Below are 18,670 nucleotides of genomic sequence, written 5' to 3'. Positions count from 1 at the left end.
TGAAAAGAAGAGAAGCAAAAAGCAAAAGAAAAAAGGAAAAATATACCCACTTGAATGCAGAGTTCCAAAGACTAGCAAGGTGAGATAAGAAAGCCTTCCTCAGTGATCAGTGTAAAGAAATAGAGGAAAACAATACAATGAGAAAGATTAGCGATCTCTTAAGAATATTAGAGATACCAAGGGAACATTTCATGCAAGAATAGGCACAATAAAGGACAGAAATGGTATGGACCTAACAGAAGCAGAAGATATTAAGAAGAGGTGGCAAGAATACACAGAAGAACTATACAAAAAAGATCTTCACAACCAAGATAATCATGGTGGTGTGATCACTCACCTAGACCCAGACATCCTGGAATGTGAAGTCAAGTGTGCCTTAGAAAGCATCACTACGAACAAAGCTAGTGGAGGTGATGGAATTCCAGCTGAGCTATTTCAGATCCTAAAAGATGATGCTGTGAAAGTGCTGCACAAAATATGCCAGCAAATTTGAAAAACGCAGCAGTGGCCACAGGATTGTAAAAGGTCAGTTTTCATTCCAATCCCAAAGAAAGGTAATGCCAAAGAATGCTCAAACTACCACACAACTGCACTTATCACACATGCTAGTAAAGTAATGCTCAAAATTCTCCAAGCCAGGCTTCAACAGTATGTGAACCACGAACTTCCAGATGTTCAAGCTGGTTTTAGAAAAGGCAGAGGAACCAGAGATCAAATTGCAAACATCTATTTCTGTTTTATTGACCATGCCAAAGCCTTTGACTGTGTGGATCACAACAAACTGTGGAAAATTCTGAAAGAGATGGGAATACTAGATGACCTGACCTGCCTCTTGAGAAACCTGTATACAGGTCAGAAAGCAACAGTTAGAACTGGATATGGAATAAGAAGAAAGAAAGAAAGTGAAAGTGAAGTCGCTCAGTCCTGTCTGACTCTTTTCAACCCCATGGACACCAGGCTCCTCTGTCCATGGGATTTTCTAGGTAAGACCCTGGAGTGGGTTGCCATTTCCTTCTCCAGGGAACTTCTCAACCCAGGGATCGAACCCAGGTCTCCCACATTGTAGACAGACACTTTACCATGTGAGCCACCAGGGAAGCCAAATATTTCTTTGAGCCCCTTTTTTGGTGGGGGAGGACAAGAATACTGGAGTGGGTTGCCATTCCCTTCTCCAAGAGATCTTCCCAACCCAGGGATTGAACCCGTGTTCTCCCACATTGTAGGCAGACGCTTTACCTTCTGAGCCACCAGGGAAGTCTCTATGGAATAAAAGAATGGTTCCAAATAAGGAAAGGAGTACTTCAAGACTGTATACTGTCACTCTGCTTATTTTACTTCTATGCAGAGTACATCATGAGAAACGCTGGGCTGGGTGAAGCACAAGCTGGAATCAAGATTGCCGGGAGAAATATCAATAACCTCAGATATGCAGATGACACCACCCTTATGGCAGAAAGTGAAGAGGAGCTAAAAAGCCTCTTGATGAAAGTGAAAGAGGAGAGTGAAAAAGGTGGCTTAAAGATCAACATTCAGAAAACTAAGATCATGGCATCTGGTCCCATCACTTCATGGCAAATAGATGGGGAAACAGTGGAAACAGTGAGAGACTTTATTTTAGGGCGCTCGAAATTCACTGCAGATGGTGACTGCAGCCATGAAATTAAAAGACACTTGTCCCTTGGAAGGAAAGTTATGACCAACCTAGACAGTATATTAAAAAGCAGACACATTACTTTCCCAACAAAGGTCAGTCTAGTCAAAGGTGTGGTTTTTCCAGTGGTCATGTATGGATGTGAGAGTTGGATATAAAGAAGGCTGAGCGCTAAAGAATTGATGCTTTTAAGCTGCGGTGCTGGAGAAGACTCTTGAGAGTCCCTTGGACTGCAAGGAGATCCAACCATTCCATCCTAAATGAAATCAGTCCTGAATATTCATTGCAAGGACTAATATTTAAACTGAAGCTCTAATAATTTGGCCACCTGATGCGAAGAACTGTCTCATTTGAAACGACCCTGATGCTCAGAAAGATTGAAGGCAGGAGGGGAAGGGGACAATAGAGGATGAGATGGTTGGATGGCATCACTGACTCAATGGACATGAGTTTGAATGAACTCTGGTGAACTCTGGGAGTTAGTGATGGACAGGGTGTCTTGACATGCTGCAGTCCATGGGATCGCAAAGAGTCAGACACGACTCAGAGACTGAACTGAATGGATATTCAACTTGCAAGTGACCAAGTGAGGATATAAATTTAAGAGTGATCCCAAAGCCCCCAGTGCTTACCCTTAAGCTTTGCTGAATACTATACTCCTGGGTAGAAAACAAAGAGACAAAATCCACTAGAATCAGGGACACCTTACAAATACAGGAAGTAAGACTGATTAGATTAGAAGAGGTCACCTTTGGAGGTTACTTGTATTGAACTTTTAACTCATTTTCAAAATTCAAATGCATTTTTAATGTTTCTCCTAGGCAATTACACTAGGAAGTAAATAGAGCAAGTAGATTGAAGCACAGATTACTATATGGGTCCCTAAAGTCAGTGATCAGCTAACAGCAAAGCTGGCACTGGAATTGAAGTCTTGGAATAGTGGCCTGTCGGTTGGGCTGCAGTGACGGCCTGGCCAGATGTGGCCAGGGTTTACTTCATCCAGGACCACACAGTGCAGAGAAGAGTGAAGCCAATTTTATCAGGACTCTTTCCTTCTTCCTTCCACAGACCTTCAGAGTCAACAGCATCGGTCGCTTTCCCTGACCCATATGTCCCTGTAAGCACACCTGGGTTGAGGGCGGCATTGCTGAAGGGACCAGCACTCCTCTGACACACCCCTGGCATGACTGACACCCGCTGCAGGCATAGATAAAGTACACCCTTCCTTCCTGGTGTCATTTTCTACATGAATTTGAAGACAAAGAGTGTAAAATTCAATAGTGAAAACCTTCATTTTTAAGGTTCACTGAGCATTTTTTCATATTCCAGATATGCTATCAGTAACAAAAATCAAATTCATTTGTTTAATATTCTGAACTGTTAACATTTGTATTTTAACTTACAGAATTTTATATTGTGTTATAACCTATCTGAGAACCTCAAATTTTTATTTTCCTGAAGCTCATTTTGTTTCTAATTTCTGACTATTAGAGAAAGGAACCAAACTTTTTTTTTACTAATCTAATTATCTGTCTGGATTATTGATTATATATAATACATAAAGGATTTTTTTTTTTCTTCTCTAGCCTAAATTTGAGAAGAAGATGTATTTCCTCTTTGGGATGCTGTGTGGACTCTCCCTATATAATTTTAATGTTGTCTACCTCCCTTTCCCACTGGCTCTGTTTAAGAAACTTCTGGACCAGGAGCCATCATTGGAAGATTTAAAAGAACTCAGTCCTTCTTTTGGAAAGTAAGTAAATATAAATTTTTTTTAGGACTGTGTATCTAGTCAGTCTCAGTCCGTCTCTGTTGTTTAGACACAAATAATGTTACACACAGACACATAGATATATGCAGAGACACACAGATAAGGTCTTCAGTTTCAATAAATGTACATGCTCTTTAGATGAGTTTGAATTTTAGCATGACTTATAATCAAGTAAACCTTCAGAAGTGGAAAAAAGCCAAATGCTCCTCTAATTAGCAATGGCACAATAAACAGAGCTGTTGTCTAGTCTCTTGAATCTATCCAGATGGAAATGGTTGCTTTGGATAGTACATGATATTCGTAATGAGAATCGTACATGCTATATTGATTTTAAATAATCCTATTTAATAATATTTCACTTATTTCAATAAATCAGCATGTCACAAACATTGGTGTTTAATTTTTATTCATTTATTTTTTGGCTGTGCTGAGTCTTCATTGCTGGGCAGGCTTTCTCTAGCAGGCGGGGGCTGCTCTAGTTGTGGTATTCGAGCCTCTCATTGTGGTGGCTTCTCTTGTTGCCGAGCGTGGGCTCTAGGGCCTGCAGCCTTCAGGAGCTGCAGCACGTGGGTCAGTAGCTGCGGCTCCCGGGCTCTAGAGCACAGGCTCAGTAGTGGTGGTGCACGGGCATAGATCTTCCCGGATCAGAGATCGAACCTGTGTCTCCTGTATTCGTAGGCAGATTCTTTACCACTGAGCCAGCAGGCAAGCCCATGAACTTTATTTTTTAAGGACTGAAAAATGCTTGTTCTAGGTTAAATGGCCAACTATGTTCTCTAAAGAAAAAACTGGCAACACATGATAGACAATGGATTAATATCTTCATATAATATAGATATGACTATATGTGTATATAAACTCAAAAAATAGGCTCAACCTTTCTAGTAACCAAGAAAATGCAGATGAAAATGAGATATAATTTTTCTGCTTATAGATTGACAACTGTTAAGAAGTTTTTTTTACAATATAGAGTTGGCAACAGATGGAAGAAAAAGATTCTCTTCCCGTGTACTGTTAGTGAAAGAAAACACTGGCTAGATTTATACCTTATACTCTGACAGTATAGACCAGGGTTTTTCAGCCTTGGCAGTACACACATTTTGGGCTAGATAATTCTTTGTTGTGGAAGACTGACTTGGACATTGTAGAGATGCCTAGCAGCATATGGGGCTGCTACCCATTAGATGCCAGTACTACGTGAAAGTCGTTCAATCGTGTCAGACTCTTCGCAACCCCAAGGACTTTACAGTCCATGGAATTCTCCAGGCCAGAATACTGGAATGGGTAGCCTTTCCCTTCTCTAGGGGATCTTCCCAACCCAGGGATCAAACTCAGGTCTCCTGCATTGCAGGTGGATTCTTTTCACCAGCTGAGCCACAAGGGAAACCCAAGAATACTGGAGTGGGTAGCCTATCCCTTCTCCAGCAGATCTTTCTGACACAGGAATCTCCTGCATTGCAGGTAGATTCTTTACCAACTGAACTATCAGGGAAGCTTGCTCAAACTCATGTCCATTGAGTTGGTAATGCCATCCAACCAGCTCATCCTCTATCATCCCCTTCTCTTCCTGCCTTCAATCTTTCCCAGCATCAGGATCTTTTCCAATGAGTCAGTTCTTTGCATCAGATGGCCAAAGTATTGGAGTTTCAGCTTCAGCATCAGTCCTTCCAATGAATATTCAGGACTGATTTCCTTTAGGATTGACTGGTTTGATCTTGCAGTCCAAGGGACCCCCCTTAATCATAACACTCCCTTTAATCGTGACAACCAAAGATGTCTCCAGATTTTGCCAAATGTCCCCTGGGAGACAAAAATAAGGCCTGGTTCAGGGGAAGGGCCGGTCTAGGGGAAGGTGCTCCTTTCTTATAATTTCCACCAAGATTCAGCAGTGTCTACATGATAGGCAGTAATCTGACCAATCAAACTTGTAAAGGTTAACTCTAGGAAGAGGGAATGGGAAGGTGGAGAAGGAGAAATTTATATGACTTTTAATACACTTTATAAATTTTTATATTGTTCACATTTTTTCCATTGACCATTTATTTCTTTTGAAGTTGTGTAGGAATAATATATATTTTAAAACAAAATTTTCATTAGGTGTTTGCAAGAAGTTCTAAATGATGATGCTAATGACATTAAAGAAGAACTTGGCATACGTTTTTCTGTGAGTACTAACGAAAATCAGATTATAGTTTAGATTTAATGTTTTTAAAAATATTTTTTATATAGTATCTTATATATTGGATGTGTTTTTTGAAGGTTATTATACTTCTGTACTGTAAGACTTTTCCCCCACTTGCTCCTTATTTGATGCCTTATGTCTATACACTCTCAAAGTGAAAAGATAGCAATTATTCAATCAATGTGAACACTGTAAAAAATTAAATGGAATGATATATGCATAAAGCAATATATAGCATATACTATGGTATGTTTTAGATGATTTAGATGATTGAGCTATATCAGTTCAGTTGAGTTCAGTTCAGTTCAGTCGCTCAGTCGTGTCTGGCTCTTTGCGACCCCATGAATCGCAGCACGCCAGGCCTCCCTGTCCAACACCATCTCCTGGAGTTCACCCAGACTCACGTCCATCGAGTCAGTGATGCCATCCAGCCATCTCATCCTCTGTCGTCCCCTTCTCCTCCTGCCCCCAATCCTTCCCAGCATCAGAGTCTTTTCCAATGAGTCAACTCTTTGCATGAGGTGGCCAAAGTACTGGAGTTTCAGCTTTAGCATCATTCCTTCCAAAGAAATCCCAGGGCTGATCTCCTTCAGAATGGACTGGTTGGATCTCCTTGCAGTTCAAGGGACTCTCAAGAGTCTTCTCCAAAACCACAGTTCAAAAGCATCAATTCTTCGGCGCTCAGCCTTCTTCACAGTCCAACTCTCACATCCATACATGAACTATATAAATAATTATTTAACACCTAGTTATTTAAAGTTTTATAGGGAAGAATGTACTAGCAATAATGGTCTTGTGGTTGATTATTCAGACTTTCTTCAATATATTTTGGTTACAGATACCCTGGGACCAAAATGATGTTGATTTAGTTCCAGATGGGATTTCTGTATTTGTAGACCAAAGCAACAAGTAAGTTTTGAGACCTTGCACATCTGTTTTGAATACACATAAAATATTTATATCACTATGCTTTATAAATATATTTTGTCTTTTGCTGTGCTCAGTCACTCAGCTGTGTCTGACTCTTTGCGACCCCATGGACTGTAGCCCACCAGGCTCCTCTGTCCGGGGGGATTCTCCAGGCAAGAATACTGGAGTGGGTTGCCATACCTTCCTCCAGGGGATCTTCCTAACCCAGGAACTGAACCCAGGTCTCCCGCATTTCAGGCAGTTTCTTTACCGTCTGAGCTTTACAGTCTTTCCAGATGATCATTTTAGCTTCTGATCTTTTTCAAAAGATAAAAGGTTACAGGGAAAAGAAGGGACGAAAGGAGTCAAGATTAAATATTTCCTTTGCAGCACTTTTCACTGTTCATTTAATAATTATTTTTTGAGCCCCTACTCTATACTAGACCCTATTCTAGGTGTCAGAGATATGGCAGTAAAAATAGATGCAAAATCTAGAGCAGAAATTACAGTGGAGCAGAAAGTCAATAAATTATTATGTAATAGAAAGTCAGATAAGGATGAACATTCTGAAGAAAGTGAAAACCAATTAAGAAACTAGAGGGTGACAGGTAAACCACAGAAATTGGCAAATGCTGCAAATGACGATTCCATCTTTTTCCCTCTCCTTTTAAGAAAGCTGGTTGTAGAACATTTACCAGCACACCACTGGTTACAGGGGAGGACAGAGGAGGTTGATTCAGACATGACGGTCCTTGAAGGATGCTCAAAGAATAGATTAGCATGTTTTAGGTGATACCTGGTGGAAATATCTCCAGTAGCACACCTGCTCTCAGGAAATTCATCACAAATTGGAGAAGACAATCTCTGCAGACATAATTTACACAGTGATGTGCTGTGAGAGGGGAGAGAGAGGACAGAGGACCAACCCTGAGAAAGTCATGTTCATTTTGAATTCTGATGAGTGATGGAAGTTGCCAGGTGAAAAGGAAGCCCTGCCTGCTGTGGCCTAACTGTAAGGGCGACAGTGAGGCCAGTGAACTGAAGGTCAGTGAGGCCGGAGGTTCAAACGGCAGTGGGAAGAGGCTGCTGAGTCAGGCAAGGGTCACATCGTGGAGCCCATTGTTTTTTACCCCCTTCCTCCTTGGAGACCTTTTTAATCCTGCTAAAGAGGTTTGAAATTTACCTTCAAGGCAATGAGAAGTCTTTTAAAGATTTTAAGCAGGAGAATGACATTATTCAGATTGGTGTTTTTAAAATACTGCCCTGAATGTGGTTGGGGCAATGGGAGCAAAACAAAGCCTTCATGCCTCTGCGTTTTCTCCACGCTTTCTTCTTCTAGCTGAATGGATGTTTTCGTAGCCCTGTGTCATGTAGCGTTGTGTGCTCTGCAGATGTAACTTATTTTTCTTTCTTAATAGAAATCATGAAAAGGCAAAGTAGATGGGGGGAGGGAAAAAAAAGGCAAAGTAGAGAATAGTTTAGTCACTGGTTAAGTATATTATTGGCCTTTTTTTTTTTTTTTTTTTGCTTTCTTCAGGAAAGACTATGTTTCTAAGTGTGTTGATTATGTTTTCAACACCTCTGTAAAGGCAGTTTATGAGGAATTTCAGAGAGGATTTTATAAACTTTTTGACAAAGAGATACTTAAACATTTCAAGCCTGAAGAACTAATGAGAGCAATAATTGGAAATACCGACTATGACTGGAAACAATTTGAAAAGGTAGGTAATAACTAAAGCACCCCCAAGTCTTCCAAACAAAAATTACCCCTAAAAACCAAATTTCTCCTTTTTTTTTTTTTTTCAAGAATTCTATTTATGAGCAAGGATACCATGAGTCACATCCTACTATACTGATGTTTTGGAAAGCTTTCCATAATTTAACTTTGGATGAAAAGAGAAAATTCCTCTGTAAGTATTGCAGAAATAGATGAATCTATAATTACATATCTTTTAAAATATCTTGAGATAAAGTCATTAATAGTGTATCACAAATGTTAATGGCAAAGCAAGGGTTAGAATGCAGGTCCCCTACGTTCTAGACCACTATTTTTTTTCTTACTTAAGCCTGTTTTCCATTTTTTTTAAATGTTAGTAATAAAGGTATTGTTATTTTACTACCTTGCCTATACTGACCCAGTTTGTGTCTTCTTTCTTCACTTTAGTTGGCTCCTAGTTGAGCCTTTTATCTCACATTCCTACCTTTATTTAATTATCTAAAGTCCTGTGGAATTGGGGCAATGTTAACTGTCTCAAATACTATAAATGATTAATAGTAGCAGTGACCACTGATGATGATGATAAGAACAACATTTATACCAGGCACTGTCCTGATCACTTTATAACGATTACTTCCCTTTATTCTAATAGCAGCCTATGAAGCAGGTACTTTTATTTTTCCCCACTTCATATATGAGGAAAAAGAGGCTTGCAGCATTTAGTAGCTTGCCTATGTTCTGACAGTTGGTTAGTGTCAGAATGAGAATTTGAACCCAGCAGGCTAATTCAAAGCCCATGTTCAAGACCACTAAGACTTAAGAACCTCTCTTGGTGGGAACCCTGGGTTTCCATAGGACAGACTTAATGCCTTATTCTCTTCTCTCTCATCCCATTTCTTAGTTCTTCTTGAGATGCGTACACATCTTTCTTGCTATTTTTGTTGCTACTGAGGATGTTTGAGGACAACTTTTCCACAAACTTAACTACTTCTCCACAAGCCCAAACTACCTTTCCAGTCTTCGTTCTTAATGGGAAACTTTTGTTTCAGTCCAGGGATTCTGTTGGCTGTGCATTCAGTGAGTTCACATACATCTTCTCTGGTTTCTTTCTTTCTACCTGACGCTTCCCTGTCACCCTAACCTGGCACCTTTCTCCCTGCCTTGAGGCTCAGTGTCTTTATTACCTCTTCACGTCATACTTCCTAGCTGAGCTAAACTAAACTCCTTGTATCTTGCTGTCATCTTTTCACATACGTAATTTTCCCCCAACTAGATCGTGAACTCACCAAAGACAAAGACCAAATGTCATGATTTTTCTTCACATGGTCCCATGTAGTTCTCTTTGCACAAGGGGGACCCGATAAATATTTTTGAATGGAGTGATTAATTTCTTCCTTTCCATTTTAAGTTTTGTTCTTTCTGTGAACTATCTTAACTGAAGTTTTTTTTTTTTTTTTTAGTTTTTCTTACAGGAAATGATAGACTACATGTAAAAGGCATACAGAAAACAGGAATCTGGTTTCGCTGTCCTGAGACTTTCAGTGAAAGAGATTTCCCAAGATCACTGACATGTCATAATATTCTGGAACTCCCTAAATATTCTACAATGAAAAAAATGAAGGAAGCACTTCAAATAGCCATCAACAGCAACAAAGGATTTATCTCACACACAGTCACAGGATGATAGGGACCTCTGAGAGGCTCAGATCTCGGGTCCTCTCACCCTACGATCCTCCTGTTCTTTAGTGCAGAAGTACAGTTTCTTCTTTAGGTCTGATTAGCACAAAGATTGATGGATTTTAGATAGAATTAGTTGACAAATGCTGGGATAAACAGTGACATGATAAGTCAAGGATAATATTGTTAATAAACCAGCATTTCCTGTTCCTTAAATTTGCTATGAGAATGATTGCTTTTTACTGAATTATTTCCTGAATAATAATTATCATTTTAAAATATACTGAATATTAAAAGCTAAAAGATACTCTAAAAATATTGTACATCTAATAAGTGAAAGTAAAGTCACTCAGTCGTGTCCAACTCTTTGCGACACCATGGGCTGTAGCCTACCAGTCTCCTCCATCCATGGAATTTTCCAGGCAACAGTACTGGAGTGGGTTGCCATTTCCTTCTCCAGAGGATCTTCCTGACCCAGGGATCGAACTCGGGTCTCCCAAATTGCAGGCAGACGCTTTACCATCTGAGCCACCAGGGAAACCCTAATAAACAGTCTACAAATATGAAGTTCAAAAAAATAAAACTGTAAATGAATTCACCATGTTTTGAGGCATATATATATATATATATATATATATATATATGTTTGTTTGTTTGTTTGTTTGTTTTGTTTTTTCCTATTCTGGAATGTCTCCAGAGTTTTGATTATAGCCAAACAATCTTTTTGAAAAATCTAAATGTTAATTTACTGAAAAATGGCTTGTGTTCAGTGCTGTGTTCTAAGAATCATTCTAAATGAAAATAACATTATTTTGGTTAAAGGCTGAGCCCAACCAGGAACTCCTGTCTAATTACAGTTGGAAAAAAATGAAGAACATGAAATATGTTTCAGCATCATAGCTATAGAATAAATTAAAGGAGACATATAAGCATGTTGGAAATGAATTTTGTGAGCCACTTCTATCTCATATTAAGTTTAAAACTATAACCTATTCTATAACTGCCTATGGTCATCCCAAACCATACACAGAAGCCTTGTATCAGTGGTGCTGTGGGAAAAGAAACTATGGGGTGACGTCCACACTAGGTGCTGATGTGGAAGGAGGTCTGAAATCTGAGGACAGACAGACCAGACAGATTTCACCAAAAACCCTAGACTGTGAGGTATTTAGTAGAAATGTAAGCCCCCAGCAAATTCTCATAGTTATTTGGGATATATCTGGTTTCTACAATAAATGGAATGAAGGCCCAGATGTATACTATTGGAATTTTAAGGGGAAAAGTAACTTCTACATCTTAGAGATCCTTAGTTCAGTTCTGTCGCTTAGTTGTGTCTGACTCTTTGTGACCCCATGGACTGCAGCACACTAGGCTTCCCTGTCTATCACCAACTCCTGGAGCTTGATCAAACTCATGTCCATCAAGTCGGTGATGCCATCCAACCACCTCATCCTCTGTCACCCCCTTCTCCTCTTGCCTTCAACTTTCCCAGCATTAGGGTCTTTTCTAGTGAGTCAGTTTTTCACATCAGGTGGCTAAAGTATTGGAGTTTCATCTACAGCATCAGTCCTTCCAATGAATATTCAGGACTGATTTCCTTTAAGATTGACTGGTTTGATTTCCTTGCAGTCCAGGGGGCTCTCAAGAGTTCTGCAACACCACAGTTCAAAAGCATCAATTCTTTGGCGCTCAGCTTTCTTTATGGTCCAACTCTCACATCCATACATGACTACTGGAAAAACCATAGCTTTGACTAGATGGACTTTTGTCAGCAAAGTAATGTCTCTGCTTTTTAATATGCTGTCTAGGTAGGTCATACCTTTTCTTCCAAGTAGCAAGCGATTTAATTTCATGGCTGCAGTCACCATCTGCACTGATTTTGAAGCCTCCCAAAACAAAGTCTGTCACTGTTTCCATTGTTTCCCCATCCATTTGCCATGAAGTGATGGGACCAGATGCCATGATCTTCGTTTTCTGAATGTTGAGCTTTAAGCCACCTTTTTCACTCTCCTTTTTCACTTTCATCAAGAGACTCTTTAGTTCTTTGCTTTCTGCCATAACGGTGGTGTCATCTGCGTGTCTGAGGTTATTGTTATTTCTTCCGGCAATCTTGATTCCAGCTTGTGCTTCATCCAGTCCAGCATTTCTCATGATGTACTCTGCATATAAGTTAAATAAACAGGGTGACAGTATACAGCCTTGATGTAGTATTTCCCAATTTGGAACCAGTCTGTTGTTCCATGTCTGGTTCTAACTGTTGCTTCTTGACCTGCATACAGGTTTCTCAGGAGGCAGGTCAGGTGGTCTGGTATTCTCATCTCTTTCAGAATTTTCCACAGTTTGTTGTGATCCAGACAGTCAAAGGCTTTGGCATAGTCAAAAAAGCAGATGTCTTTCTGGAACTCTCTTGCTTTTTCATGATCCAATGAATATAGGCAATTTGATCTCCGGTTCCTCTGCCTTTTCTAAATCCAGCTTGAACATCTGGAAATTTTTGGTTCACGTACTGTTGAAGCTCTGCTTGGAGAATTTTCAGCATTACTTTGCTAGCATGTGAGATGAGTACAATTGTGTGGTAGTTTGAATATTCTTTCACATTACCTTTCTTTGGGATTGAAATGAAAACTGACCTTTTCCAGTCCTGTGGCCACTGCTGAATTTTCCACATTTGCTGGCATATTGAGTGCAGCACTTTCACAGCATCATCTTTTAGGATTTGAAATAGCTCAGCTGCAATTTCATCACCTCCACTAGCTTTGTTCGTAGTGATGCTTCCTAAGGCTCACTTGACTTCACAGTCCAGGATGTCTGGGTCTATGTGAGTGATCACACCATCATGGTTATCTGGGTCATTAAGATCTTTTTTGTGTAGTTCTTCTATGTATTCTTGCCACCTCTGAATAGCTTCTGCTTATGTTAGGTCCATAAAATTTCTGTCCTTTCTTGTACCCATCTTTGCATGAAATGTTCCCCTGGTATCTCTAATTTTCTTGAAGAGATCTCTAGTCTTTCCCATTCTATTGATTTCCTCTATTTCTTTGCATTGATCACTGTTCAGTTCAGTTCAGTCGCTCAGTCGTGTCCATCTCTTTGTGACCCCATGAATTGCAGCATGCCAGGCCTCCCTGTCCATTACCAGCTCCCACAGTCCACTCAGACTCACGTCCATCGAGTCAGTGATGCCATCCAGCCATCTCATCCTCTGTTGTCCCCTTCTCCTCCTGCCCCCAATCCTTCCCAGCATCAGAGTCTTTTCCAATGAGTCAACTCTTTGCATGAGGTGGCCAAAGTACTGGAGTTTCAGCTTTAGCATCATTCCTTCCAAAGAAATCCCAGGGCTGATCTCCTTCAGAATGGACTGGTTGGATCTCCTTGCAGTCCAAGGGACTCTTAAGAGTCTTCTCCAATGCCACAGTTTCAAAGCATCAATTCTTCGGCGCTCAGCCTTCTTCACAGTCCAACTCTCACATCCATACATGACCACAGGAAAAACCATAGCCTTGACTAGACGGACCTTAGTCGGCAAAGTAATGTCTCTGCTTTCGAATATACTATCTATGTTGGTCATAACTTTTCTTCCAAGGAGTAAGTGGAAGACTTTATTATCTCTCCTTGGTATTCTTGGAACTCTGTATTCAAATGTGTATCTTTCCTTTTCTCCTGTACCTTTTGCTTCTCTTCTTTTCTCAGATATTTGTAAGGCCTCCTCAGACAATCATTCTGCCTTTTCGCATTTCTTTTTCTTGGGAATAATCTTGATCATTGCCTCCTGTACAATGACAAACCACTTCAGTATTCTTGCCTTCAGAACCCCATGAACAGTATGAAAAGGCAAAAAGAAATGACCCTGAAAGATGAACTCTTCATGTTGGTAGGTACCCAATATTCTACCAGAGAAGAATGGAGAAATAATTTCAGAAAGAGTGAAGAGATGGAGTCAAAGTGAAAACAATGCCCTTTGTGGATGTGACTGGTGATGGAAGTATATTATGATGCTGTAAAAAACAATATTGCATAGGAACCTGGAATGTTAGGTCCACAAATCAAGGTAAATTGGAAGTGGTCAAACAGGAGATGGCAAGAGTGAACATCAACATTTTAGGAATCAGTGAACTAAAATGGACTGGAATGGATGAATTTAATTCAGATGACCATTATATCTATTACTGTGGGCAAGAATCCCTTAGAAGAAATGGAGTAGCTGTCACAGTCAACCAAAGAGTCCAAAATGCATTACTTGGATGCAATCTCAAAAATAACAGAATGATCTCTGTTCATTTCCAAGGCAAAACATTCAATATCACAGTAATCTAAGTCTATGCCCCGACCACTACTGCTGAAGAAGCTGAATGGTTCTATGAAGACCTACAAGACCTTCTAGAACTAACAGCAAAAAAAGATGTGCTTTTCATCACAGGTGATTGGAATACAAAAGTAGGAAGTCAAGAGATACCCGCAGTAACAGGCAAATTTGGCCTTGGAGTACAAAATGAAGCAGAGCAAAGGCTAACAGAGTTTTGCCAAGAGATCGCACCGGTCATAGCAAACACCATCTTCCAACAACACAAGAGACAACTTTACACATGGATATCACAATACTGAATTCAGATTGATTATATTCTTTGCAGCCGAAGATGGAGAAGCTCTATACAGTAAGCAAAAACAAGACTGGCAGCTGATTGTGGCTCAGATCATGAACTCCTTATTGCCAAATTCAAACTTAAATTGAAGAAAGTAGGGAAAACCACTAGACCATCCAGGTATGACCTAAATCAAATCCCTTACGATTATACAGTGGAAGTGAGAAATAGATTTAAGGGACTAGATCTGATAGACAGAGTGCCTGAAGAACTATGGACAGAGGTTCGTGACATGGTACAAAAGAGATCCTTAAGCACTTGACTTTTGGATTTTGTTATTCAGGCCTTTCAACTCCAACATCACTTTGTCTATGCAAATGTGTGAGCTGTACTAAACATTTTAAGAACAGATAGTACCAGTTCTTTATATATTCTTTCTGAAAATAAAGGAAGAGGGAACACTTTTCAATTAATCCTCTTCTGCCAGCATTATTCTAATACTAAAACCAGATAAAGACATTACAGGAAAAGAAATCTACATGTATCTCTCATATGATCACAGATTAAAAAATCTTTTACAGAGTTTAAACACACGAAACATTCAGGAAAATATAATATCTGTGACCAACTTGGACTTAGTTCAGAAATTCATTTGAAAATCCATTATTTTCACCATATTAGACAAAAATCGTGTGATTACCTCAGTAGAGGTAGAAAAAAGTTGACAAAATTCAGTACTCACTCATGCAAGATGAGTTACTCTTGGCAAACTAGGAACTTACTCAACCTGATTACTTCATACTTAGTGGTGAAAAAAATGCTTTCCTGCTAAAACTGAGAAGTTCAAGATGTCTCTCATCACTTCTGTTCAACATTATACTAGATGTACTAGTCCATACATCAGGCCAAACTTGAAAAAGAAAGGCCATAATGATTGGAAAGGAAAGAGTAAAGCTATCTTATTTATCAATTACATAGTTATCTGTAGGATATTCAAAGGCATCCACACAAAAAAATCTACTAGAACTATTTATTAAGTAAATATAGAAAGGTGTCGTGGTTAGAAAGGTGTCAATATTATCATAAGGTCAGTTCTTCCTAAACTGATCTAATTTAGAGTAATTGCTAAATATTTGCAGTCTGTTTTGTAGAAATTGGTTAGGTGATTCTAAAATATTTATGGAAATGCAAAGAACTTAAAATAGACAAAACAACTGAAGAAGGACAATGGTCAAACACTTAGGTGAACTGATTTTGAGTCAATTAGCATCTACAGTAATTAACACAGTGTGGAACTGGAGTGAAAAACCGAAATACACAATGGAACACAATAAAAAGTCCAGAGATAAGTCCAATCACATATAGTCAACAGTTTCGACAGACACACTGAGGCAATTCAATGAGTAAAGCCAACTGGAACAGGTGGAAATGAATAAGAAAAAAAAAAAATGAACCTCTTCCCTTATTTCACACCATAAAGAATAATTCATTTGAAATATACAAAGACCTAAAGCTGTAAAACTTCTAGAAGACAATGTATGAGAAAATCTTTGTTATTTTGGGTTAGGCAAAGATTTTTTAACACCAAAAAAAAAGCAGGAATAATGTTGGTAAGAGAAAAAGAATGGATAAAGAAAAAATGAATAAATTGCATCAAAATTAAAACTTTAGCTCTTCAGATGATGTTTTTCATGTAATTTTATTAATTTTTTAGTTTGATCATAACTTGCCTCTTTTTATTGAAGTATAGTTGTACAGTATTAGTTAAAATGACACTTTTAATAAAATTAAAAGGCAAGCCACAGCCTGGTAGAAAATATTTCAAAACATATGTCTTGTAAATAACTTTATATGTAACATAGAGGACTCTTATACATTAAAAAAAAAAAAACCTTAGATGATAAGCAATGGAATCAGTAAATAGGCAAAAGATGCAAACAGACACTTCACCAAAGAGGAGACAGAGATCAGCACTAATAAGCACTTGAAAAAATTCCCATCATTAATCATTGTTGTTTAGTTGCTCAGTCCTGTCCAGCTCTTTTGTGACCCCGTGGACTCTAACCCACCAGGCTCCTCTGTCCATGGGATTTCCCAGGTAAGAATATTGGAGTGGACTGCAATTTCTTTCTCCAGGGGATCTTCCCAATCAAGGGATCAAGCTGGTGTCTCCTGAAATGGCAGCCGGCTTCTCTACCACTGAGCCACCAGCGAATAATGGAAATTAAAACTGCAGTAAGATGGTATTTTAGACTACCGCAGCTGCTAACATTAAGACTGACAGTACTAAATGTTGGGAAGAATACAGAGGGACTGGACCTCTCAAATTGCTGGACGGAATGCTAAACAGTATAGCGTTTTAGAAAAGTATGGTAGTTTCTTCAAATGATATTCATGTACTTGCCATATGACACAGCAATTTCATTTTTAGTTATTCATTCCAAAGAAATGAAAACATTTATCCACATTTATTCAAAGCCTTGTTCACAGTATTCACAGCACTTCTTTTCATCGGAGCCGCAAGCCAGAAAGGACTAAAATGCCTGCCTATAGGTAAACGGATAAAGAAATTGTAGTATATCCATATAATAGACTACCATTCAACAATAACAAAGAGAGAACCACCGATGAAACACTACAGGCTGAATCTTAAAACTTTATGCTAAGTGAAAAAAACTCAGACACAAAAGACTGCACAAATCTGATTCCATTCGTGAGAAACTCTAGAAAAGGCACAAATATATTGACAGCACTGGTTGCAGTCACCGTCGTGTGGGCCGTGGCATGGGATAGCTCTGTTCAGCTTTACCATGATGCTGTGGCAAAGCCTGGAGCAGAATGCTTAGCAAACTTCAGCTTTCCTTGTCACAATAGTTTCTGGAAATTCTGCAAGTCCGCCTGTGTCAAGGCTCCTCCTAGTGGAATTTGCAGTATTTCTTCGAAGGCCACCTGGTCCAGTTCAGGTGGCCACTGCCCGCCTGAGAACGTCTTCTCAGCCCTGCCTCCCACCTCTTCACAGACCAGCGCCTTGTTTACTCTGGCCACCGTCCAAGCCAGTCTTAAAACCATCGAGTTTCCCTTTCTCTTTTCGATTCCGCTCCCTTAAAAACAACAACAATCAGTTTCGTTTCTCTCAGAAACTGCCGGCTCCGCCCCCAAACAGCACGTCGGGCGCCCAGCGTCGGGGCGGGGTAGAGAGGCTGCGGTTCCTAGACGTCGGTGTGCGTTCCGCTCGCTGCGGCTCCGCACCACGACGCCCGGGGGCGGTGGGCGCCTTCGGGCTTTGGCCGCCTCTTTTCCTCGCCTCAGCTCGGTCTCCTTCGAACGTTCGGACAGCTGAGACACGGCTGAGGAGCTCGGGAAATTGGTGATGGAGGGGAAGCCACGGAGGAGGTCGCGGGGCGGCGCACGCCCGGTGCCCGGGCGGGTCCCCGAGTCCCGACCCTCCGCGTCCCGGCCCTCCGCGACAGCGCCCGCGGAGTCCTGGGGAGCGAAGCTCTGGCTCTTCCCCAGCGCCGCCGGGCTCCGCAGCGCGCTGTCCAAGAGGCCCGAGGCGACACGCCAGATGTGCTGCACGCGCCGGCGCCTGGCGGTGCTGGAGCGCGGCGGGGCGGGCGTCGAGGTCCACCAGCTGCCGGCGGGGAGCGACGGCGCCAGGAAGCCGAGTGAGTGAGGCCGCGCAGCGCCCGCTCGGCCATCCCCTCCGCGGACTGGGGGTGTGAGTGCGGTGGGCGGCCTGGCCGGGGCCCGCACGGACGCTTCTCTAGAGCGGCCCGACTTGTGGGTGTGCGGTCCTTCTTTAACCGCGAGAGACAGTGGGGGGACCCGACGGCGCAGCGGTCCGCGCGGGCCGTAGAAGCGCGCCCGGCCGGGGTTGTTTTCGCGTTTGGCACCCGTGAGTTCTCCAGCCTTGTTCCTCGCGGGCTCGGAGTTTGGGCCGGACGGAGGCGAGAAACACAAGGTCCGCTCCGCCGCCGCCTCATGGAGGGAGTCCCCCCGGCAGCATCTTAGCTAGTCTGCCTCTATGTTTGGTTTCTATTCAAAATGTGTTTTTCACTTACGCCTTTTAGAACATACCGGCTCTGACTTTGGGAGTCTTTGGAGAACCTTGTTTGGGTTTTCTTGTTCTCAGTGATAATGTCTTACGTGTGCAAGCAATTTAAAGAGGGCTTTCAGTTGCACT

At 40.9% G+C, this 18,670-nt stretch overlaps 2 protein-coding genes across 3 annotated transcripts in view; both read left to right on the top strand.

Moving 5' to 3' along the window:
• The window catches only part of LOC138082139 (probable E3 ubiquitin-protein ligase HERC6), a 52,873-nt gene extending 42,384 nt beyond the window's left edge, over positions 1 to 10,489 (top strand). For both annotated transcript variants that reach the window (XM_068975427.1, XM_068975426.1), the window contains 6 exons: positions 3,238 to 3,404; positions 5,520 to 5,586; positions 6,443 to 6,513; positions 8,051 to 8,234; positions 8,321 to 8,423; positions 9,691 to 10,489. In XM_068975427.1, the coding sequence (XP_068831528.1) occupies positions 3,238 to 3,404; positions 5,520 to 5,586; positions 6,443 to 6,513; positions 8,051 to 8,234; positions 8,321 to 8,423; positions 9,691 to 9,914 (816 nt within the window). In that variant the 3' untranslated portion in view covers positions 9,915 to 10,489. The remainder of the gene's footprint in view (positions 1 to 3,237; positions 3,405 to 5,519; positions 5,587 to 6,442; positions 6,514 to 8,050; positions 8,235 to 8,320; positions 8,424 to 9,690) is intronic.
• A 7,368-nt stretch (positions 10,490 to 17,857) lies between these two features.
• Positions 17,858 to 18,670, top strand: part of HERC5 (HECT and RLD domain containing E3 ubiquitin protein ligase 5) — a 45,512-nt gene continuing 44,699 nt past the window's right edge. The window contains exon 1 of the mRNA XM_068975428.1: positions 17,858 to 18,152. Coding sequence (XP_068831529.1) covers positions 17,858 to 18,152 — 295 coding nt within the window. The remainder of the gene's footprint in view (positions 18,153 to 18,670) is intronic.

The sequence above is a fragment of the Capricornis sumatraensis genome, chromosome 7 (genome assembly GCF_032405125.1).
Source record: "Capricornis sumatraensis isolate serow.1 chromosome 7, serow.2, whole genome shotgun sequence".
Classification (NCBI taxonomy): Eukaryota; Metazoa; Chordata; class Mammalia; order Artiodactyla; family Bovidae; genus Capricornis; species Capricornis sumatraensis.
The sequence above is the reverse complement of the archived record's forward strand: the minus strand, read 5'-3'. Positions and strand labels throughout refer to the sequence as shown.